The sequence below is a fragment of the Pelobates fuscus genome, chromosome 8, assembly GCF_036172605.1.
Source record: "Pelobates fuscus isolate aPelFus1 chromosome 8, aPelFus1.pri, whole genome shotgun sequence".
NCBI lineage: Eukaryota > Metazoa > Chordata > Amphibia > Anura > Pelobatidae > Pelobates > Pelobates fuscus.
The window spans coordinates 114,838,460-114,863,883 of record NC_086324.1 but is presented as its reverse complement, the minus strand read 5'-3'; the positions used below and the strand labels follow the sequence as shown (position 1 = coordinate 114,863,883).

Sequence of the window (25,424 nt, the reverse complement as noted above, 5' to 3'; positions counted from 1 at the left end):
GATACTTTGGTCAGTGCCGTTTCCACAAAGTGCTTAGCGCGGAAACCAGACTGAAGTGGGTCTAGCAGAGAGTTGGACTCGAGAAAGTCTGTCAGTCTCGCATGCACAACTCTTTCAAGGATCTTGGATGCAAAAGGCAGCGGCGACATAGGACGGTAGTTGAATGGGGAGTTAAGCGCAAGGTTGGGCTTCTTTAGAATAGGTGTATAGTTGCATGTTTGAAGGGTGATGGGAATATACCAGTGGAGAGAGAGAGATTGTGAATTTTAGTGTGAGGTAGAGAAAGAGAAGACAGTATGGATCAGATGCGAGGAAATTGGATCTAGGGAGCAGGTGGTGGGGCGGGAGGACTGGAGCAGAGCAGAGTGAGGTTAGGGGAATTATTGTAAGCGGAAGAAGATAAATGAGAGATCTCTTACCTGATGAGAGATTGTCAATGAAGTGAGTTGCAAAGTCTGAGGCGGTCAAGTTAGTAGGTGGAGGAGGAACAATAGAACGAAGAAGAGAGTTAAATGTGTGAAATAGTCATTTGGATTCGCAGGAGAGTGTGGTTATGAGGATATTGAAGTAATTTACTTTTTCAGAGGAAAGAGCCAAGCTGTATGAGTGCAGCATAAATTTATAGTGGAGAAAGTCAGGCTCACAGTGAGACTTTCTCCAACAGCGTTCAGCAGTTCTGGAGCATTTTTGGAGGTATCGAGTCATCTTGGTGTGCCAAGGTTGTTATTGGGGGGGCGCTTGCTGCGTTTAAATGTAGGAGGTGCCATGATGTCTAGTTGAGAGACGGTGGAATTGTAGAAGGAGGTTGCAGAGCTAGGACAGGTGAGGTTTGAGATAGGTAAAAGAAGAGTTTGGAGATTAGTGGAGAAAATGCTCTAGGTCAAGACATGGGAGGTTTCTGTGAGATTGATGTTCAGACAGTGGTGTCAATTGGGTCTTCGGTATGCTGATTTCAAAAGTCAGCAGATGGTGGTCAGATAGAGGAAAATTAATATTGGAGAGACTGGAAGCGGTACAGAGATTGGTGAAGGCGAGATCAAGAGTGTTTCACGCTGTATGTTTCACGCTGTATGGGTTGCTAAATTATTGCGTAAGGCCAAAGGAGAAGGTTACAGAGAGCAGATCGGAGGCATCAGTGCAATTGGGGTTGTTGGATTGGGATATGGAAATCCCCAAGTAGATAAGCGGAAGTGGAGAAGCCAGGAAGAGAAGTGCTCAATGAATAGTCTAGGATAACCGGGGCGTGAGGGGGCGGTAGATGATACCAATTCTTAAAGGATGGGGTTTAAATAGGCAGACAGTGTGAACTTCAAAAGAAGAAAAGGATAGGGCAGGGGGAGTTATGATTAGTTGAAAGGTACATTGATGGGGAAAAAAAAGGATGCTTACACCTCCTCCTTTACAGTTGAGTCTGGGAGTGTGAGAGAATTGTAGCCCACCAAAACAGGTGGAGTAGCAGGAGTAGCACTATCAGAGGGGTACAGCCAGGTCTCTGTAAGTGCGTGAGTTTGAGATGAAAAAGTTGTGTATGGCTGTTGGTTTTAAATTACTGACGACAGAGCGGGCATTCCAGAGTGCACACTGAATGTTGTTAAGTGAGGGTAAAGGGCAGGGTATTGTGATGAGGTTTCTGGGGTTTCTGGTTTTCTTAGTGTGTGTAGAAAAGGTGAAGGGCCCTGGATTGGGAGAGACATCACCAGCTGCTAGAAGCAGGAGGAGAGAAAGTAATAGGAGGTGTAAATGGGTTTTTGTATGCATGGGGTCTAGGAGGAGTTTGATTGTGGGTAGGAGTGAGAGAGTAGAAAAATGAGTGCAAGGCATGAGATGAGAGAAGGGGGTAGTGTAGCAGAGAGGGGCATATGGAAATATGGAAGGGGGATGAGTGAAATGGGTGTAGGAGAGATTTTTAGAAGGAGGAAATAAAGAGCAGGAGAAGACAGATCATTGCTAAACTGTGACAAAGTAAATTGGACATAATTGGAATATCAAGAGCAGGTGAAGGTAGGGTAAATATTATGTTTTATGGGTTAAGAAAGTGCAGGAGTGTACTAATAAGAGGCAGTGTGTACACCGTTTTTTTTTACTTATCTAAAATCTGGGTGTTACAATCTATAAATGTAATAATGAGCGTGGGGTGGGGTGGTGAGGGGAGGGCATCAGATTTTCTTACAGCAGTATTGGGGCTTGAAAGTTTGGAAATCAGGCTGTTGAATAAATATATGTGTGGGTCAGGTAGGCTTGCAATAAAGCTGAGGGAGGGGATATGTATCTAGGCACATAGATGAAGGTACGTTATTAAAAAAAAAACATATCAATAAAAGAAGGGAGGGGTCAGAGGTCAGTCAGAAATAAGAGGGGAAATAGAGGAATGCATATGGGTGAATAAAACAATTACAGGACTAGCAAAACTACACTTTCGCATAACAGACAAGATATAAAGGCAAGAAAATATACAATGCACACAGGGTATATAAAATAAAATAGAAGTACAGGGAGGTTAAATTAATTATAAATGATGCTGTGCAGGATATAGTCTTAGTGTGGTCATTGCTTATTGCAGACTATCAGCTGATGGAGCACTGACTTTCTTGCAGAAGTATTGGTTTGAAAGTTTGGAAATCAGGCTTTGCTTATTGCAGACGAGCAGCTGATGGAGCACTGACTTTCTTACACCAGTATTGGGGCTTGAAAGTTTGGAAATCAGACTGTTGAATAAAGATATGTGAGGGTCAGATAGGCTTGCAATAAAGCTGAGGGAGGGGGATATGATACATATATAATTATATTTTGCTTTAATAAAGTTGTTTTTTCATTTTTACAGATGCAGGGAGATTGCATGTCAATTTAAGCAGTCCCCCCTGCAGGCAACACTATGGAAGCCTATTGCGGCCATGTGACCGCTCTTTCAGAGCGATCACATGGCCCGCGGAGGTCTAATTTGCCGAGGGGGGATTGCGTGGGCTGTCAGACAGTCCCCGCAGACCGGAAGCAACACCAATTGCTGGCGGGAGAACGGCGGTAATCGGGTAGGTAATAAGGAATGACGCGGTTTGTCTGCGGATCTTAACCCTTTCACGACCGCGGACGGTTCAGGACCGTCAGCGGTAAAACGTGCGTTTGGACCGCTGACGGTCCTGAACCGTCATAGCGGAAAACGGGCTGCAGGAAGCGATCAAAGATCGCTCTTGCCCGTACTATGATGTAACTATCTGCCAGACATCCCAGGCAGATAGTAACAGCCAATTACGGTGTGTGAGCGATCCGCGATCGCTCACAATTGGCTGCTGTCAAAGTGGGTGTTACAAACACTCACTTTGACAGTGATCTCTGCCCCTCTCTCCTCTGTAGAGTTTTGTGAGGCGAGAGAGACAGAGATCGTGATAGTTTGTTGCAGCAGAGTGTTCCAGAGAGTTGTAAAAAGTATCAGCAGTGAATTCAAAATCCATTTTAACCCCTTCCCTGCCAGATCTGTTTCAGCAGTGCATTTGTACTGTCTGTCTTTTTTTTTTGCCCTTAAAGGGTTAAATTTGTTTTAAAAATATTTGTCTTAGTCTGTCTTAGTCTGTTTTAGTCTGTTTTAGTCTGTCTTAGTCTGTCTTAGTCTGTCGTAGTCTGTCGTAGTCTGTCGTAGTCTGTCGTAGTCTGTCGTAGTCAGTCAGTTTCCTTCCCCCAAATCTCCATTAGATTTTTGTGACAGGAGTTAGTTTAGGGATTGCTGTTTAGTCTGTTTTAGTAAAAAAAAAAAAAAAAAAAGTATAAAAAAAATTTGTGTGTTTGTAATTTGTTTTAGTCGTGTGTAAAACATGCAGCGTATGTATAACTTGCAGGAGGCATATGCCTTCTTGGCGTCAGACTCTGATGCCACTGACACTGCGTCAGATTTTGACCCAGGTCAGTTTTCTGACATGTCTAGTCAAGACGACATGTCATCTGTGTGTGAGCCGGCTGAAGAAAGAAGCTGTGCTTCCTCTGCTATGCCAAATGTGGAGGAGGACTGGGTACCTCCACAGTTAGCCGAGCCCAACGTCCCCCCTTTTAGTGCCAACGCAGGCATTAATGTTAATGTGGATGGCTTCTCCCCAATGCAGTATGTAGAACTATTTTTAGGGGATACCATCTGGGAGGAGATTGCTTCCCAGACTAACTTGTATGCTACCCAATTTATTGACAACAATCCAGGTAGCTATACAGCCAGGGAGCATGACTGGCATCCCACAGATGTCCCAGAGCTTAAAAAATTCTGGGCTCTCACATCGCTCATGGGGATTATAAAAAAGCCATCGATTCGCTCATACTGGAGCACCAACCCAATAATGTCGAGTCCAGTATTCTCCCAAACCATGCCTAGAGCCAGATACGAGTTACTGCTGAGATTTTTACATTTCAGTGACAATACCCTCTGTCACCCTAGAGATCACCCCCAATACGATAGGCTTTATAAAATACGCCCACTGCTAGACCATTTTCAGGACAAATTTTCGGATGTTTATACCCCCAACAAAATTTATCCATAGATGAATCTCTAATGAAATACAAAGGGAGATTAGGGTTCAGACAATACATCCCCTCAAAGCGCTCTAGGTATGGCATTAAACTGTACAAACTGTGTGAGAGCGAAAGCGGATACACATTTGCCTTTCGTGTATATGAGGGGAAAGATGGTCAACTGGACCCTCCTGACTGTCCTGACTCCCTGGGGACAAGTGGGAAACTTGTATGGGACCTACTAAACCCCTTGTTTAATAAAGGTTACCACCTTTATGTGGATAATTTTTATAGTAGTGTCCGTCTATTTAAAACCCTTTATGCTTTACAGACACTGGCCTGCGGCACTGCCAGAAAAAATTCCAAAGATTTTCCACGATCTCTCATAGATGCAAAATTAAAAAAAGGCGAATGTAAAGCACTTCGGAAAGCTGAGGTGCTTGCACTAAAATTTAGGGACAGGAAGGATGTCCAAATGCTCACCACCATCCATGATGAACGCATGTCCGACGTCTCTGTCCGGGGCAAAGTAGAGTCCAAACCGGTTTGCATCAGGGCGTATAATAAGTACATGGGTGGTGTTGATTTGGCTGATCAGCTTATGCAGCCGTATCTTATTTTACGAAAAACCAAAGCATGGTATAAAAAGGTGGCTATATATCTGATGCAAATAGCAACCCACAACTCATTTTTACTTTTTAAAAAAAATAATCCAGGGAAAATCACCTTTCTCCAATTTCAATTGAAAATAATTTCTTTAACAATTTATGGAGATGGACAAGTTCCAACAACGGTGCAAGCTGAGTCCAGACATTTTATTTTTAAGTTACCGCCAACTGCTAGAAAAAAAACCCCCCAGAAACGTTGCCGGGTCTGTTTTAAAAACGGGAAAAGGACAGACACCCCTTTTCACTGTCCTGATTGTCCTTCGAAACCAGGACTCTGTGTAGGAACATGTTTCAAGCAGTACCACACAGAACAGTTGTAAGAAGTGTTCCTGAATTTTTATTTTATTTTCTGTTTCTTTGGAAAGCAGCCATTTTTTTGTTAGTCAGTTTCCTTCCCCCAAATCTCCATTTAGATTCTATTTGCAGGAGTCAGTTTAAAGATTGCTGCTAAATGTACATTTGCTACCTGCACATTTGGCCTAACAAGTTTTCTGGCAGTAACACATAACCAGCTGTCCAAAACCAGATGACGTGTGCATAAAAACCAGAATAAAGAAAATACCACTACACTTTCTTTGGGGGGCAAAATGGTTGGGGGAAAGAAGTCAAAACACCCCATCCTCTATAACATTTGATGTCTACTTTATAAAAATATATACTATACATATTGGCATGATGGTAACATTAACTGGGGGGTACAAAAATATGTCAAACTGAAGATAGACCAAGCATACCTATATATCAAGTTGAAAAACTGACATGTACAAGTTCTGATTGTTGCCTTTTGGCCCCCAAACAACCCAGCAACCCTATACATGGGGGGTATCACTGTACTCAAGAGATGTTGCTGAACATATTGGGCAGTGTTTGGCAGTGACACGTAACAGGATCTGTTAATTCATGCCTAAAGTACAATGTGTGTGACAAAGAAACAAAAAAAGATTACTATCCAAAAGTTTGACAAAGGCTGGTGGTAGAATTCAGTGCATGAAAAGTGTTAAAATACCACAATTTAAAATGCCCTGGGTTGTCTACTTTTCAAAAATATATGGTTTGATGGGGGTAAAATACATTGGCTCAAATGGGACATGGGCGCAGGTTGATTACATGTCAAAATTCCAAGTTGGGAAACTGATAAGCGCACCTGCCAAACGTGGCCTTTTAGCCCCCAAAGAACCCGACAAGCCTATGCATGGGTGGTATCACTGTATTCAGGAGATCTTGCTGAACACATATTGGGGTGTTGTTTGGCAGTGACACATAACAGGATCTGATAATTCAGGACTAAAGTACAAGGTGTGTGAAAAAAACTGAAAAAAATGTACTAACTCAATGTTTGACAAAGCCTGGTGGTAGAATTAGTGCATGGAAAGTGTAAAAATTCCACCATGTGAAATACCCTAGGGTGTCTACTTTTCAAAAATATATGGTTTGATGGGGGTAAAATACATTGGCCGGCTTCAAAAATGTCCCAAATAGGACATGCATGCAGGTTGACTACATGTCAAAATTCCGAGCTGGGAAACTGATATGCGCACCTGCAAAATGTGGCCTTTTAGCCCCCAAACAACCCAAAACACCTATACATGGGGGGTATCCCTGTACTCGGGAGATGTTACTGAACACATGTTGGGGTGTTGTTTGGCAGTGACACATAACAGGATCTGTTAATTCATGCCTAAAGTACAATGTGTGTGAAAAAAACAGAAAAAAAATTACTAACTCAATGTTTGACAAAGCCTGGTGGTAGAATTAGTGCATGGAAAGTGTAAAAATTCCACCATGTGAAATACCCTAGGGTGTCTACTTTTCAAAAATATATGGTTTGATGGGGGTAAAATACATTGGCCGGCTTCAAAAATGTCCCAAATAGGACATGCATGCAGGTTGACTACATGTCAAAATTCCGAGCTGGGAAACTGATATGCGCACCTGCAAAATGTGGCCTTTTAGCCCCCAAACAACCCAAAACACCTATACATGGGGGGTATCCCTGTACTCGGGAGATGTTACTGAACACATGTTGGGGTGTTGTTTGGCAGTGACACATAACAGGATCTGTTAATTCATGCCTAAAGTACAATGTGTGTGAAAAAAACAGAAAAAAAATTACTAACTCAATGTTTGACAAAGCCTGGTGGTAGAATTAGTGCATGGAAAGTGTAAAAATTCCACCATGTGAAATACCCTAGGGTGTCTACTTTTCAAAAATATATGGTTTGATGGGGGTAAAATACATTGGCCGGCTTCAAAAATGTCCCAAATAGGACATGCATGCAGGTTGACTACATGTCAAAATTCCGAGCTGGGAAACTGATATGCGCACCTGCAAAATGTGGCCTTTTAGCCCCCAAACAACCCAAAACACCTATACATGGGGGGTATCCCTGTACTCGGGAGATGTTACTGAACACATATTGGGGTGTTGTTTGGCAGTGACACATAACAGGATCTGTTAATTCATGCCTAAAGTACAATGTGTGTGAAAAAAACAGAAAAAAAATTACTAACTCAATGTTTGACAAAGCCTGGTGGTAGAATTAGTGCATGGAAAGTGTAAAAATTCCACCATGTGAAATACCCTAGGGTGTCTACTTTTCAAAAATATATGGTTTGATGGGGGTAAAATACATTGGCCGGCTTCAAAAATGTCCCAAATAGGACATGCATGCAGGTTGACTACATGTCAAAATTCCGAGCTGGGAAACTGATATGCGCACCTGCAAAATGTGGCCTTTTAGCCCCCAAACAACCCAAAACACCTATACATGGGGGGTATCCCTGTACTCGGGAGATGTTACTGAACACATATTGGGGTGTTGTTTGGCAGTGACACATAACAGGATCTGTTAATTCATGCCTAAAGTACAATGTGTGTGAAAAAAACAGAAAAAAAATTACTAACTCAATGTTTGACAAAGCCTGGTGGTAGAATTAGTGCATGGAAAGTGTAAAAATTCCACCATGTGAAATACCCTAGGGTGTCTACTTTTCAAAAATATATGGTTTGATGGGGGTAAAATACATTGGCCGGCTTCAAAAATGTCCCAAATAGGACATGCATGCAGGTTGACTACATGTCAAAATTCCGAGCTGGGAAACTGATATGCGCACCTGCAAAATGTGGCCTTTTAGCCCCCAAACAACCCAAAACACCTATACATGGGGGGTATCCCTGTACTCGGGAGATGTTACTGAACACATATTGGGGTGTTGTTTGGTAGTGACACCTAACAAAATCTGTGAATTTATACCTGAATTGCAATTTATGTGAAAAAAATAAAAAAAATAAACTACCTATGCAAAGTTTGACAAAGGTTTATGGTAAAATGGCTGCATAGAAAGTATCAAAATATTCTTAGATGAATACCCTGGGTTATCTAGTTTAAGAAAAATATATACATGTGGGGTGTTTTTTGGAGATTTATGACATAACAGTGGTACAATGTCACTATTGATACATTTGAAAAATGTAAATTTTGAAACCGCAATTTCCTACTTGTACTTATAGCCCTATAACTTGCAAATAAAAGCAAAAAAACACGTAAACATTGGGTGTTTTTAAACTAAGGACAAAATGTTTAATCTATTTAGCAGTTTGTTTCATTCGATTTTGTAGATCAGTAAAATATTTTTTAAGTAGAAGTCAAAAAACACGTTTTTTTGGGTTTTTTTCACCATATTTTACTATTTTTTTTAAAGTAAATGATATGAAATGATACAAATAATGGTATGTAAAGAAAGCCCTTCTTGTCCTGAAAAAAACAATATATAACTTGTATGGGAACAGTAAATGAGAGAGCGGAAAATTACAGCTAAACACAAACACCACAAAAGTGTTAAAATAGCTCTGGTCCTTAACGTACAAACATCGCAAAAACAGTCCGGTCCTGAAGGGGTTAAGGACCTTTTTTTTTTTTTTGTCGGACGTACCTAGTACGTCCGCGGTCCTTAAGTAGTTGAAACATTCTCCCGTAACATAGGACTGAAACATGGTTTGATTTTCTTTCCTAAAATTTGTTTTTTTTACACGGTAGACAAATCTTGCAAGGGTAAAAAACAGGTTTTTGATTTTAAAGATTACTATCTGTCATGATCTGCTCTGCTCTGTTCTGATGTCTGGACTTGGCTTCTGGTATCCAGTACTCTTTTTTGCTATTCTTGTTTAGCTTTCTGGGTTTTTGGTTTTCTAGTCTATGTCTGGTTTTCTTTATGCTGGGATTTCTGGGTGCATTCCTATAGTTCGTCCCTGGATTTCCCAGTCTCCAGGTTTCCTTTAAATGTTTGTTTTATGTTGCCACACCCGTTTGTTTTCCATCATCCTTTCTGTTTCAGAGTCCTGCAGGCAGCTGCTCAAAGCTTCTGCCCTTTCTTGCAAGTAAGTGCTATATATGTCTACTTAGGATGTTTTAGCATACATTAGGCAGTGTAGGACCTGCCAGATATGGGGTACATTGGCGTTGTTGGCAGGCTTATGCAATGTATGATCATATAGTGTGACTAAATCCCCATGATTTCCATATGTAGTACTTAGTTATTTCTCCTCTTGTTTTGCCTATGTTGTCTTGTCTTGTTTTAGTTTGTATACCCAGTCCATGTACAGTCCTGTCCAGTCTTGCCCAAGTTATTTTCATGTTTTCCTCATGTATTGTGTATATGTTCTGGGTTTAGCTTACTATCCTTCTCTGGTTCTGGGTTCTACTAGTTCTGTCTTGTTTTCATGTTTGGTGTCTATCTCTAGTCTTGTCTTGTTTCTAGTACTGGATACAATCTTGCTGCAAAGCCTCCCTATTCAGCTCCTGGGAGGTCTGCTTAATTTCCAAGCTCCTAGTTCCTGGTATCCGCTGAAGCTGACTCAGGGTCTTGGTATGTGGCTGCACAAACGCTGGTGATAAACACCAGGGGGCGTGCGGTTACCCTGTACCAGACCCTGCTAATCCACCTCCACGCTGAAGACTCCCACTTAACATCAGGCTTATTGGGTACCGGTCCTGCACCGCCGCCTGGACACTGTGTCTGGGCCCCGGGCACCGGACCGCCACCATGACACTATCGTTCTGTTTAAGTTTGACAAAGCTTCTGAGTAAGCTACTTTTAAGATTCTTTGCACCTTTAAAAATAATGTTTGGTCTTTCACCTATTATTTCTTTTAAGTATTCATCAGCTTTTAAAATGTACCAATATTTATTAACTATATGTTTAATTTGTTTAGAATATTCGTTAAAATTTTGAACTATAGGGATACCCCTGTCGTCCATTTTTTGTACATATTTGTTTCTATTCTTGTAGTTAAGAACCTCATTTCTATCTACAGTTTTTACCTCCGACACTTGTTGATTTAAAATTATAGTTATAATTTTTCTCTTTAAAGTAGGAGGTCAAAATATTTGCTTGTATGTCAAATTAATGAGAGTCCATGCAATTTCTCGATAACCTAATATATTGTCCTTTAGGCATATTTTTAGGCATAGTGGCAGCTGGTTGTGTCAATATAGCTATTGACATCAACCTGTTTTGAAAAAGATTTATTTTTTATATATATATATGTATATATATATATATATATATATATATATATATATATGTGTATATATATATATATATATATATATATATATATATATATATATATATATATATATATATTGGAATCCTCTACATACATTTCCAAATCCAAAAAAATAACTAAGTTTACTATGTTCACTGGTTAAGGTGATGTTCCTCTGATTATTGTTTAAAAATTCTAAAAATAATTTCAGATTATATTTATCCCCTTTCCAAATGAAAAAGATATCGTTGCTGTAGCTGCAATAGAGGGCCAAACTTACACTCCAAAAATACTCCACTGAGAGAGAAGATTTCTCCCAGAAGGACATAAAAAGATTAGCATAACTGGTGCGAATTTGGTCCCCATCACATTCCCAACCAAATATAAAAAAAAAAGATTCCTCCAACCAGAACAAGATAAAGTATATCTGGCCCTCTGGGACTTAACTCATTCTTAAGAAATGTTCAACTGCTTTACATCCCAGTATAAAAAGATAAGAGAGCGCAAAGAAAAGAAAACTGTAAGTGAGGAAGTGCACTAACGCACTTTTCCACAAAGTAGATTAAAGCTGCCAGAAACAATAAAAACATTCTCAAGTTTTAAAAAATTGTTCACCAGAAATAAAATAAAATTGGTATCAGTGCTTAGTAGATATTCCCTTATTATCCAAATATAGGAAACAACATAAAATGCAATAATAGTATGAATAACTTGAGAGTTCCAATATCAGTATATGGAAGCATATATCCAAATGATTTCGGGAATTTGTAACTGTTGCCAGATAATCTGTATGTTCTGCGATCTAAGTCAGTTTCATTCAATGTAAATGGAAGCATCTGATTGGTCCCTGCTGGCGCCCGCCTATTTAGTCATTTTGACGCAATAGGGGCGCGGCCTCACGAGGCTCCCGGCGCTGGAACCAGGTGAGTAAAAAGGGCTTCCTGGAGAGTCCCTTTAAGGTTCCAGGTGGGGGGGGGAGGAAGACCTAATAAAGAGTCTTGCATATAGAGAAACATATTGGATCTACAGCCTGAGAACATTAGTTCCATCTGGGGTGAATGCCGAATTTGAGATTGCTAACATTTTATGATCCTAATTCACTTATTTCTCTCTTTAGTAGAGTACGTTGTTAGGCAAGCATTTTTATTTATTATTTTTGGTTGAATATTCTTTTACAGACCAGAATATATATTGTTGTTGTACCTTTAAATGGTACAATTAAGTGTGTGTGTGTTCTAAACTATATGATATTTTATTTTCACAAAAAATGTAATGCATGTCACAATAGTTTATATATATATATATATATATATATATATATATATTCTAAACTATACGATATTTTATTCTCACTAAATATGTAATGCATGTTACAATTATTTTATACAGAAACGAAAAATGTAGAATTTTTGTGGATTTAGTGTATTCTGCTGTTTTTACCTCTTAATGGAGGTACAAATTCCAACTGAATAATTGTTTTTTCAGATATACGTGTTAGTTTTTATGCGCTGTATATCTGTTTAAAGACATGGTCGTTCTTATGCGCTGTATATTTGTTCAAGACATGTTAGTTTTTTTGTGCTGTATATCTGTTCAAGATTATCTGCTATGCATATCACAACTACTTTGTGCCAATATGAGAAATTAAGACATTTTGTACATAGCGTTATAACGCCTGTAGAAATAACAAATGCAGAAACTATTTTTTTTGTATCTGCTAAAACAACCATAGATATCAAACTAATGAGTTCCGCACTGTACAAAGATTATTTTGTATTTTATTATATTATTGTGGCTATTAATCTATATGAACATTAGAATTGAAAGTTAGATATTACATTGTTCGGATGTAAACTTATTTTTAAAAGCATGAAGTTAAATATATGTATGTAATTACGAGCACAGAAGTGTTACACGCCCTCGATATGTAATTAGGTGTATATATTCAATCCCAATCCCCCAAACACTATCTTGAGAGAGCCTGAGCGAACGGGCGAAACGCGTAGATGGAGTTTGACGGGATTTTCTCATTTGAATTTGTTAAGGCGATTACAGCAGCACCTGATAGTCGGCGTTCCAGCAAGTATATCGGTCCGAGTGCTCAGGACCGGTCTGCAAACGGCAATCAGCGGAGCGGTAACCATATCCATCCCGGCTTGTACATTGTACTGCACTTATTTGTAAGTGCCACTACATAAGCATAAGTTCCACCACAATATTTTGTAAGAGTTCTTCTTATGGAGTATTTATTATGTATAGGGAATACAAATTCTAACTGAATTACACTATGTTAGTATCTTTTCTAATTCAAGGTGGGATACGAAGTTACATTGAATGAAACTGACTTAGATCGCAGAACATACAGATTATCTTGCAACAGTTACAAATTCCCGAAATAATTTGGACATATCCTTCCATATACTGATATTGAAACTCTCAAGTTATTTATACTATTATTGCATTTTATGTTGTTTCCTATATTTGGACAATAAGGGAATATCTACTAAGCGCTGATACCAATTTTATTTTAGTTCTGGTCAACAATTTTTAAAACTTGAGAATGTTTTCATTGTTTCTGGCAGCTTTAATCTACTTTGTGGAAAAGTGCTTTAGTGCACTTCCTCACTTAGTTTTCTTTTCTTTGCGCTCTCTTATCTTTTTATACTGGGATGTAAAGCAGTTGAACATTTCTTAAGAATGAGTTAAGTCCCAGAGGGCCAGATAGACTTTATCTTGGATGGCATTAAACTCATTTTGCACAACAATTTGAAGTTAAATATAAGTATGTAATTACGAGCACAGAAGTGTTACACACCCTAGATATGTAATCAGGTGTATATATTCAATCCCAATCCTCCAACACTATCTTGAGCAAGCCCGAGCTAACGGGCAAAACGCGTAGATTGAGTTTGGCAGGATTTTCTCATTTGAATTGTATCAGTACCTGATAGTCTGCGTTCCAGCAAGGATATCGGTCCGAGTGCACAGGACTGGTCTGCAAACAGATATCAGCGGAGCGGTAACCATATCCATCCCGGATTGTACACTGTATTGCACTTATGCTTATGTAGTGGCACTTAGAAATAAGTTCCACCACAATATTTTGTAAGAGTTCTTCTTATGGTTTTTTTTTTTAATGTATAGGAATTAACATTTGTAACTGAATTACACTATGTTAGTATCCCACCTTATCTAGCAAAATATACAGTACAAACTCATTGTGTGTGTAAAAAAGGCAGTAAAAAATGCTTATTACCACTTCACTTGGTACAAGCTAGCGGAAAAATGATTTCACGCTAAGGTTCAAAATACATCTTTTGAAATACCCTAGGGTGTCTTCTTTAAGAAATGGTATGCCTTTATGGGGTAGCTGGAATAATTAACCTACAAACAAACCTCCAAAGTGGGGTATGGACACAGCGTAAAAATGTAAAGTTTGAAAAAACTTAAATGGCTGTGTCTCAAATGTGCCCCTTCAATGTCCGCATATACATGGCAAAGGTACATATAGGGGTATTGCTGTGCTCAGATGACACAGCTGAGCAAGATATAAAGTATTATAAAGCCGTAGCACACATAAGGTTTGCAAAATATACAGTACAAACTCACTGTGTGTCAAAAAGGCAGAAAAAAAATGCTTTTTACCACTGCACTTGATACCAGCTAACGGAAAAATTATCCCACGCTAAGGTTCAAAATTTGCCATTTGAAATACCCTTGGGCGTCTTCTTTAAGAAATAGTATGCCTTTTTGGTGTAATTGGATAAAGCAGCCTGCTAACATATTTAAAAATAGAATACGGACCCTTAAAACTCTCCATGTAAATTCACACTTAAAAACCTGAACTTATCACATCTCTTTCACAGCACTGTAACTTCACAAAATAGTGTCTGGGTCATACATTGGGCATATTGTTTTACTCAGAAGAGGTAACTGAGCATACTTAGGGGGAATTTATGAAATTCCACTATCAAATACACTTATCAAATGTAAGAAATACCCAGCGAAAATGCAACATGTATGGAAAAAAAATTATTTTTTTCTCACCACAAAATTTGAAATAAATTGGTGAAAACATGGTGGCAAGTTAAGGTATAATATATGCCTAATAACATACCCTGGAGTGTCTGCTTTCTCAAATGGAAGGCCTTTATGGGGTTATTTGAACAGTCAGATGGCTATAATGCCACAAATTCAGACATATGACCATCTATGAAAATTCCAACTATAGAAACTGAAATAGCATGGTCTCCTATATGGCACTGTAGCTTCACAGAATAGGGGCAAAGGTATACAATGGGGGTATCGTTGTACTCAGCAGATGTAGCTGAACACAATATGGGGTTCTGTACAGGGATAGCACACACATGACTTTTTTATTGCAAGTTCTGTTTAATTAAGATTTTCTTATCCCCTGCTATGTTAATAGCTTGCTAGACCCTGCCAGAGCCGCCTGTATGTGATTAAAGTTCAATTTAGAGATTGTGATACAAATTATTTAAGGTAAATGACATCTGTTTGAAAGTGAAACCAGCTTTATTTTCATGCAGGCTCTGTCAATCATAGCCAGGGGAGGTGTGGCTAGGGCTGCATAAACAGAAACAAAGTGATTTAACTCCTAAATTACAGTGAATTGAGCAGTAAAATTGCAGGGGAATGAACTATACACTAAAAAACTGCTTTAGTTAGCTAAAGTAATTTAGGTGACTATAGTGTTCCTTTAAGATAAGTGGGTTGGAATATTACAAATGGTTGCAATAGTCTATCAATATATTCAGATAGTCGACTTAAAAGGGAATAAGCCCCATCAACTATCGGTCTACCTGGTGGGTTCTTTGATCCTTATGAATTTTTGGGAGGGTTTAACCCCTTAAGGACCAAACTTCTGAAATAAAAGGGAATCATGACATGTCACACATGTCATGTGTCCTTAAGGGGTTAAAAACCAGGTATCTTAGGGACTTTAATATCTAAATAATTGTATTCATCCTCATTGAGGATCTTCAGTGATTTACCTTTGTCAATCAAACTTTTATATTGAGTTTTAATTTTCTCTGTCGGATTACCTGACAATTTCAAATACGTGTTGTGGTCTCCTAACTGTCTGCATGTCTCTTCTATATAATTGTCCCTATTTTGTATCACTATAGCCCCTCCCTTATTTGCAGGCTTAATATTAATACTTTTGTTTTTACTCAATTCCATAAGTGCCTTTCTTTCCACCTTTTTAAAATTATCTTTAAATGTTGTTTTTCTTGGAATCTTCTTTCTCTCTTTTGGGGGTGTTTTAAAAAAAAAAAAAAAACAACTTACGGTTAAATTTCTGCATATCCATAAAAGTGTTAAGAGTCATTAAAACGGGTAGGGGCAAATTTAAGTCCCTTACTTAAAACTCTTAATTGATCTTTAGTTCAAATCTTATTAGATACATTTACTACACCTAAAAACCTGTCTTCCCTCTCTTCCTTTCCTTTAAGTGGTCTTCCAGCTCTAACTCCTCTTCCTCAAGAGAAGGGTAGTGATCATGTTTGTCACCTGTGAAGTTTTCTGATAAAACCCTATACCATCCCAGTGAGGGAACTAGGGTGTCATACCATTGTTCCTCCTGGGAGAACTCATTGATTTTCTCAGTTTTTTTTTGTTTGTTTTTTAGGATAGATCGTGTATCTTCCTGTGGTTGAAATTTAAAAACTCCTTGTTTCTTTTGATCAAATTTTCTAAAATTATCTGATAGAGATGCTTTTTCCAGGAAAAAGATCTAACTTGGTTTAGGGCATAGTAATTTTGGTCCCTTTGGAACTTCTTTTTTTTTTTTTTAATTATTAATGTGTCTTGTTCTACTTTTCAACATTATTTTTTTATAATTTTTAATGCATTACAAATTTCCGTAATGTTCACTACGGGCTTAGGTTGGTCCTTAATACTATTGATTTGTGTATCTAAACGCATTAAATTTTTTGATTGTGTAATAATTGATATCATCTTGGCCAAATAAGATTCTAAGACAGTGTTCCAAATATTCATAAACTCCTCGTTGTCCCTATTAAATGTGGGTGTTTTGAAAAAAATCGTAAAACCCTCGGACTCATTTTTTGTTCTAAATATCCCATTTAGTTTTTGTTTCCTTAAATAATAATTTCTCTAAATTTTTAAAGGTACAATCAAAATTCTCCTCTGAGGATCTTGTATGTTATCGAATTTAATAGCAACCATATTTTGCCAATTCTCTCTAGCTTCAAAAACTTCAATTTTAACGGATCACAATCAATAAAAAAGGATCACAATCAATAAAAATGAGTCGCCCACAACTTTAAGGGATTAAAGATTGAATAGTAGTGCAAATAGTTGTGTAGGCACTTTAATAATTTAACATAACTAATAATCTGTTTCCACCTAATGTACAATAACATAGATCGAAATAAATTACACTCATAGTGTGTACACAATATGTCAAATATACCACCTATTGCAGATATCCACAATATGTATCACATCTGAAAAACAAATTTAGACATACATATTGTTTTCTGTAAAACAGATTTTCAGAAAAATAAAATATTAGGAATCAAACTCACAAAGGTGGAGCCGTATCATGCTTTATGCTATATTATTGAAGCGCCTAAACAAATATCTGCACTATCGATTCAACTGTCTTAACATATATAACTTTTTCTTAAATTATCTTTTGAATCTTGATTTAGAAAAAAAAGAGCTTCCAGCATCACAGCATAGTAAAATTAAATCATTTGTTTGTTTTAATACAGGCTTCTTCACTATTTCCGGGGACAGCATCACTTGGAAGAGATCATGTACAATGAAAATATGCGTCGATCACAACTCTTGATGCTGTTTGATAAATTCCGAAGTGTACTTGTAGTGACAAACCATGAGGATCCAGTTATATCTATCTTCCAGTCTGTCTTTTCTTGATGATTAAATTAATGCTCTCAATATGCGGTTAATGGTTTTCAATTATTTGTTCCTGATACAACCAGTCTACAAATAAGCAAACTTTTTTCTATTTATTTTTAGGTTCTGCTGCTTTTATTTGGAAAGTAGCACTGGAAAAAAATAATACCTTAGTTATATATTCATTATTTGCATCTAAATTATGATTAAATATCTATGTTCCTAAAAATGTAATTCAATTTTGCTTTGAAAATGAGGTGTGTAGTTTGTTTTTTAAATCAAATAAACCTTGATGGATCTTTACATTAAAGAAACAATCTACTGCCCGAATACAAAATAAAATTCACTGTTTAGTAGGAATACCACATACCGTATATACTCGAGTATAAGCAGAGTTTTTCAGCCCATTTTTTGGGCTGAAAAACCCCAACTCGGCTTATACTCGAGTCAAGGTCTGTATTATGTCAATTTGCATTGCCATAATACAGACCGGGGGAGAGGGGGGCTGGCAGAGCTGTACTTACCTGTTCTGCAGCTCCTGTCAGCTCTCTCCTCCTCCGCGCCGTCCGTTCAGCACCTCGGTCAGCTCCCAGTGTAAGTCTCGCGAGAGCTGCGGCTCTCGCGAGACTTACAGTGTGAGCTGATAGAAGGAGCTGCACGGACGGCGCAGAGGAGGAGAGAGCTGACAGGAGCTGCAGAACAGGTAAGTACAGCTCTGCCAGACCCCCTCTCCCTCCACTGAACTGCCACTGGACCACCAGGGAAGGAGAGCCCCCCTCCCTGCCATATATCAAGCAGGGAGGGGGGACGAAAAATAAAATAAAATAAGAAATAATAATAAAAAATAAAATAATAATAATAAAAAAATAATAAAAAAAGGGGGTATAAGGACCACTGTGGGAGGGGGGGGGGGTATAAGGACCACTATGGGAGGGAGGGGGTGGGATAAGGACCACTATGGGAGGGAGGGGGGGTATAAGGACCGCTATGGGAGGGGGGGGATAAGGACCACTATTGGAGGGAGGGGGTGGGATAAGGACCACTATGGGAGGGAGTGGGGTATAAGGACCGCTATGGGAGGGACGGGGGGGATAAGGACCACTATGGGAGGGAGGGGGGGGGATAAGGACCACTATGGGAGGGAGGGGGGGGATAAGGACCACTATGGGAGGGAAGGGGGGGATAAGGACCACTATGGGAGGGAGGGGGGGGATAAGGACCACTATGGGAGGGAGGGGGGGGATAAGGACCACTATACCACTATGGAAGGGAGGGGGGGATAAGGACCACTATGGGAGGGAGGGGGGGAGAAAAGGAACACTATGGGAGGGAGGGGGGGATAAGGACCACTATGGGAGGAAGGGAGGGGGGGGGATAAGGACCACTATGGGAGGGAGGGGGGGGATAAGGACCACTAGGGGAGGGGAGGGGGAAGTAAGGACCACTAGGGGAGGGGAGGGGGAAGTAAGGACCACTAGGGGAGGGGTGAGTCAGGACCACTGGGGGAGGGGGGTGAAGGAACACTGGGGTGGGGAGGTAAGGACCACTGAGGGAGGAGGAGGGGAGGTCAGGACATATGGGGGGGGGGCAAATATCCTTGCACCGGCCCTGCACACACTGCATTCATACACTGCATTCATACACACACTGCACTCATACACACACACTGCACTCACACACACTGCATTCATACACACACACACTGCACTCATACACACACGCTGCACTCATACACACACTCTGCACTCATACACACACACGCTGCACTCATACGCACACACTGCATTCATTATACACACACTGTAAATAAATATTCAATTAATATATTTTTTTTAGGATCTAATTTTATTTAGAAATTTACCAGTAGCTGCTGCATTTCCCACCCTAGTCTTATACTCGAGTCAATAAGTTTTCCCAGTTTTTTGGGGAAAAATTAGGGGCCTCGGCTTATATTCGGGTCGGCTTATACTCGAGTATATACGGTACATTTATTTTTTCATTGGGGTAATATCTAAAACAGCTTGCAAAACCTGCATATATCTTGTCTCTTTAAGTTCCACAATGATTATTATATGCATAAAACTAATTCCAGTCATATTAATTTAGTTTTATTCATAATTTTATCTCATGTATAAAAAACATTATTCTGTATAAAAACAGGAATGGGAAATGTGCAATATTTACATTAAAGTGACATAAGAGCAGATGTATTAATCCTCCAAGAAACACCATCAATCTCCCTTTGTGCAAGTTTTTTTTTTTTCAAAATGATGGCCACTCTGAGTGAGTTCAAGAGATAATTTGTGGAGATGGGAGAAACTTGCGGAAAGACAACCATCACTGCAACACTCTACCAATCTGGCCTTTAGGACAGACTAGTCAGAAAGTCATCTTGGAAACTGGTCAGGTTTGAGGAAAAGCTGAATGGAAAAAAAATAGACATACTTAATGAAAGCCTGGTCCAAGGCACTCTGGACTTCAGACTGGGTCCAATGTTCACCTTCCTACAGGACAAGGGCCCTAAGCACACAGACAAGACAGTACAAGAGTGTCCTACAGATATTTCTGTGAATGTCCTTTTCGAAGTACCGAACCGAATTTTGGAAGTGCCAAATTTCAAAAGTGCTTCGGATTTCTAAAAAGTAGCAAAACAGGAGATGGAGGGAAAATGAAAGGAATGATGACAGGAATCTAACCCCAACCCTACCCCTAATCCTAGTAGGGTTAATGTTAGGGGTAGGGAATTGCCGAATTTTTGCCCATACACATCACTACAAGAGACCCCTTTCCCCCCAGTAATTGGCAATTACCAGGTTTAGATGTGCTTGATTGCTGCTCAGCACAAAAACCTCCTATGGATTTGATTAGCCATGACTGGCCTTTGACACAAAAGTAATTACCAGGATTCCATGAGAATGATTGCTGCTCGGCACAACTTTTTCTGTCTAGACAGTAATGTTGCTCGGCACAACTTTATCTGTCAGGACAGTAAATGCCATTAACCACATTTTTATGTACGGATGAGTATGTGACACAGGGTGACTTAGACATAAGGCGCTGTTAGCCAGGGAGGCTGCCCAGTCCAGGTGCTGGTACACAGGGGTCTCTGAGCCCATAAAGCCCCCCATCCAAACAAGCATGCCCTCCTGGCCAGTCCATCACCTGTGTCTCTGCCATTTTCCCGATCGATATTTTGTAGCGTGGTGGGGCAGTATGCAACCCCTGTAAGTGGATTATATGCGAATGAAAAGCCCAATGAAGGGCTGAAAAAGGGACATAGTATGTTGCCTACTGAGGGTCATGTGAAAGGGACGGTGCAAAGGCCCTTTGAGGGTCTTTTACAAGGAATATGTATATCCCTCTTCCCCCCCACCCAATGTAAGTGCGGAGGTGCAGGTGGCCACGAGAGGCTGTGATAAAAGTAATGGGGGGGTGATTGATCAGATATAGGTTGTGGAGTTGTGGAGAAGTGGCAATTAAATGAAATATGATCGTAATGAGACAATAGAGAAGCCTATGGTGCGAATACTACTGATAACAATAATATGCGTCTAGCTTGTGAAAGGGTGAACATAATAGAGACTGTAAGGAATATACATGTTAAAAGTTATACAATACATACTTACTGAGCCCATTGAACAGAATTTACGGCAAGAACAAGGTTTAGACCACTAGAATGCAATAGTGCTGAAGTCGTTTGACGTCGTGATGGCCGTACGCTAAAAATAGGAGACAGGGGGGCGGAGCCTAACCGCAGAGGGAAGCAGTCGCACCAAACTGGAGCTCCGAGACCCACAAGGGAAAAACGAACAAAACACCCAAAACGGCATACCCCCAAAGCAAAACTAAGACCCCCTACGTGTCCCCAACGATATGGGACGAAAAACGAAGAAAATTACCGCAGAAAAACCCACCACCGGACTTACAATAGGAGACATGTGGAGGCAAGCGCGTGGCGCCAGCGGGTCCAGCATGGCGGCTCTCCACGGAGGCTGCTCGGACTTCTCCGATGACATGTCGGGAGAAGATTACTCATCTGCTCCAGCACCGAGAATACCCTCACAGCCCGATAAACCCGCACCGGACTCCACCCCGGTAACTACGCTAATCCTGAAACAACTACTTGCAGACCTACAGACTAGCCTGCAGAAAGACATCATGGCGCTGAGAGGAGACCTGAGGGGTCTGACAACTCGCATAGACACCCTCGAAAACGCCTCCACAAATAACTCCCGAGATATTGGGGAGCTCCAAAAGACCGTGAGTGACCTGCAGCTACAACAAAGGAACACGGCACACCGCATGGCGGAACAGGAGGACGCCAGGAGGCGCAACAACCTTAAGCTGAGGGGGATATCTGAGGCGATACCTGATGCGGCATTACCACAGCTCATCAAACGCCTACTCACGAGTATATTGCCGCCTACCCAAGCCGACAAGATTAGCCCTGAGCACCTCTTTAGGGTCCCCATCCCGCCCAAAGCGCCAAACACAGCCACCAGGGATGTGATTGTAACCTTCCGTACAAGACAAGACGGCAACCCTCACTGCCCTGCGGGGGAAAACGCCGCTCCAATTTGAGGACATGTCACTGCACTTTTTTGCGGACCTCTCTAGCGACACCCTGGCGTGGCGGCGATCCCTTAGACCGCTCACCACACTCCTACGACAACACGACCTCCGATATCGCTGGCGGCCCAACCACACACTGGCTGTTCACCAGGGGACGAACTCCCACCAGATCCGAGACATAAGCGAAGCAACACAGCTGCTGCAGGCCTTGGGCTTACCGCCAGAATCTCTTCCACCGTTGAACCAGCAGAACGCATCGCCCCCACACCACTCCTGGGATCCGTCTCGAATAACCCCCTTTGTGCCACAGGTACTAACACCCGACCCCTATGTTACAGTTACCACATGAACGATGACTGGAAGATATTTCCCCAACAGGGACGCAATGACTGCTACCACATGGATAAGCAGACCGCCTACCATAGACCCTACTATTGCCTACTGACTTCTTATCTTGTTTTTACTTTTCGTTCCTTTTTGTAAACAGTTATATTGCTTAGTCAGGTTACTACTGGGAATGTTGTGCGCTATATATATGTCCGAATTATGTCCGGCCTATGTTCCCGAGCAGCTTATTGGTTTTTCTTTTTGTTTGCTTTTATTTTTCTTATAGCAGAGTCTACAATTTATGTTTAACTCACTTTATACTTATGTGTCTCACAAATGCCTAAGCAACCATTTTAAGCGCAGCACACTCCCTCGCCTTCATGTTTTAAAACAAAATGTACGACTACCTCGAAGACCCAGCGTGTTGCCAACCATATATTGGCCTAATATATTAGCCCAATTTTAGCTTATTTTTCTTCTGGCAGAGTCTACAATTTATGTTTAAATCACTTTGCACTAATGAGGCTCACAAATGCCTAAGCAACCATATTACGCGCAGCACACTCCTATGCCCTCATGTTTTAAAATAAAATGTACGACTACCTCGAAGACCCAGCGTGATGCCAACCATATATTAGCTTAATCGCAAGTACTGCCTAGCGGGTCATCCCACATTTAATTGTTATATAAACAAGCATATTCATATGCTACCTAGTCTCCATAATATCCACAGGACAGAACCCCGGCCCACAAGCCCAGCATACAGAGCCGGCATTGGCTGATTGAAACAAAAGGCACCAAAGACCAGCCACTCTCCTGAACACCCATGGGCAGACAGGCCATTACTCTAACCTGGCTGAATATAAGTAATTTGCGTGTTTCCTTTCCTTTTATGGTTTCTTTTATTGTTCCTCTTCAAATACTGCTACTTGGAATGTAATGGGTACTTAATACCCCACAAAATACGCAACCTTTAGCGATGTTTTCTACTACCCACCGTAATCTAACCTTTGCACACGCAGTATGACCCGTTTATGCACCACATATTAACTAGTTACTACTGTAAAGCAAAACATGTCACTACATAAGTACACACCAGTCACTCTACTGCTATTACCGACACTTTGCTCCAACATGTGTACCTCTTTTTATAGCTGATTTGACTACTGTTAACCTGTTTTATCTCATAATTATAAAATGTGCAACTGTTTGACTAAGCAGAATATAATTTGTTAACACAGTGCTTAAACCTATCAGCATATTATATCGTCTAACATATATATATATATATATATATATATATATATATGCCTGCTGTTACTCAACATTTACTTAAAGCAAGTTTATTAACATAATCTACCATTTTGAGAAAAAGCTTTATTCTCCTGACATACACCCACGCGATTATATTGCTTTAATCTCTTATCAAACAGATTTACCCTCAGTACATATGCAACGAATTGCACACCGTCTGATAACCCGAATATAACATTTATGCTTGTGTAGATGCTTACCAATGTTACCTTTTGCATATATATTTAAAATGTGCAGTACTATCTAATGCCACTGTTATACTAAATGTGTTATGCTCTTGCTCCTGCTGTTGTGGCAGCGCAAGACTGATTGTTACTTGAGCACAACAAAAATAAAGAATTTATAAAAAAAAAAAAATAGGAGACAGAATTTATAAACGTCTAGTTTGTGAAGTAGTGAACGTAATATTTTTATTTATTTACAATTTTTTATATAAAACATACGTTTATACGACATACTTGTGGAACGCTTAGTAGGATGATTAACACTTGTGCATACATAATTGGTATGGAAGAATAGGGTTGAAAGCAACAGCAAATGCTAGGATAACTTAGCATAACACACATTAATGTGAGGCTAGTGACAGTCGAATCGAATGCCAGTACCACACGTTAAGGGCCCTGTAGGGCTTGTTAAGACACACTTGTAAGTATACTCGCAATAAAAAAAAGATAAATACATGCATTGTTATTGGGAGTATATCTATTGAGCAGTTTTTTTTTTTTATTTGGGCAGTAGAGTGTCCCTTTAAGTATGGTAACTGGTGACACGCAAGTGACAGACCTGGTTCGTGGCATGTCTTGATTGAAGTGTGACTGTAACATATTTATATAAGGCCATGTATATGGCCGTATAACCAGAGAACAGACATAATTATGACCTATATTTTAAAGTATGATTGACTAGGCCTGTGCAGAGCCCAGAAAGGGCTAAAACAATGTAAGCATTGACAGGCAGTGACAAAGACAGATTATTAAAAGGTAGTACCATAAATGCTGACCACATGTATGAAAAGCAACAGAAAAAGCCGTGGCTGGGCCGAATGCAACAGTGTCCCATGAGCTGTTTTTTTTACTTGAATGAGGTAAAATGAATTCTTGTGTAAGCCGCACTAGGCCAAGGTGAGCTTGTTTTAGAGTTTATATAGTTTTGTTGATGACCTTTGAACGGTGTCAGGGTATTTATATCGGCAGACATTTTGTGCTATGATAGAAATTAAAATGTATATTGTCAGAATCACTCTGAACCGAGCAGACTCCATTTTGTTATTTTCAGACTAACAAAAGACACGAGATTTCTATCCCTTCTGTAAAACTAACCACTTTGCCAGAAGCTAAGGAATGCTTAGTATATACAAACCTGTTGATAAGAGATGAGAACGGGGGATGGACAGACTGTCTAAATGCTAATGGAATATAATCAATTCTAAACCCAGACATTTGTGACAGAGAAGATTAAATAATGTAATTTTACTTTCGATATTGTATAACGTCCCATTGTAAGTTTAGGGGTAATACTTAGTTATAACTGTCATATTAGAAATTATAGCAGAATTTGCCAGACACATAGTCTGGACAAAACTCAAAGAAACTCTTTGAACT

General features: G+C 39.9%; 1 protein-coding gene across 7 annotated transcripts in view; it reads left to right on the top strand.

Moving 5' to 3' along the window:
- NPRL3 (NPR3 like, GATOR1 complex subunit) overlaps positions 1-17,975 on the top strand; it is a 453,622-nt gene extending 435,647 nt beyond the window's left edge. For all 7 annotated transcript variants that reach the window (XM_063430229.1, XM_063430228.1, XM_063430232.1 and 4 more), the window contains one exon: positions 17,466-17,975. In XM_063430229.1, coding sequence (XP_063286299.1) covers positions 17,466-17,631 — 166 coding nt within the window. In that variant the 3' untranslated portion in view covers positions 17,632-17,975. The remainder of the gene's footprint in view (positions 1-17,465) is intronic.
- The last annotated feature ends 7,449 nt before the right edge of the window (positions 17,976-25,424 follow it).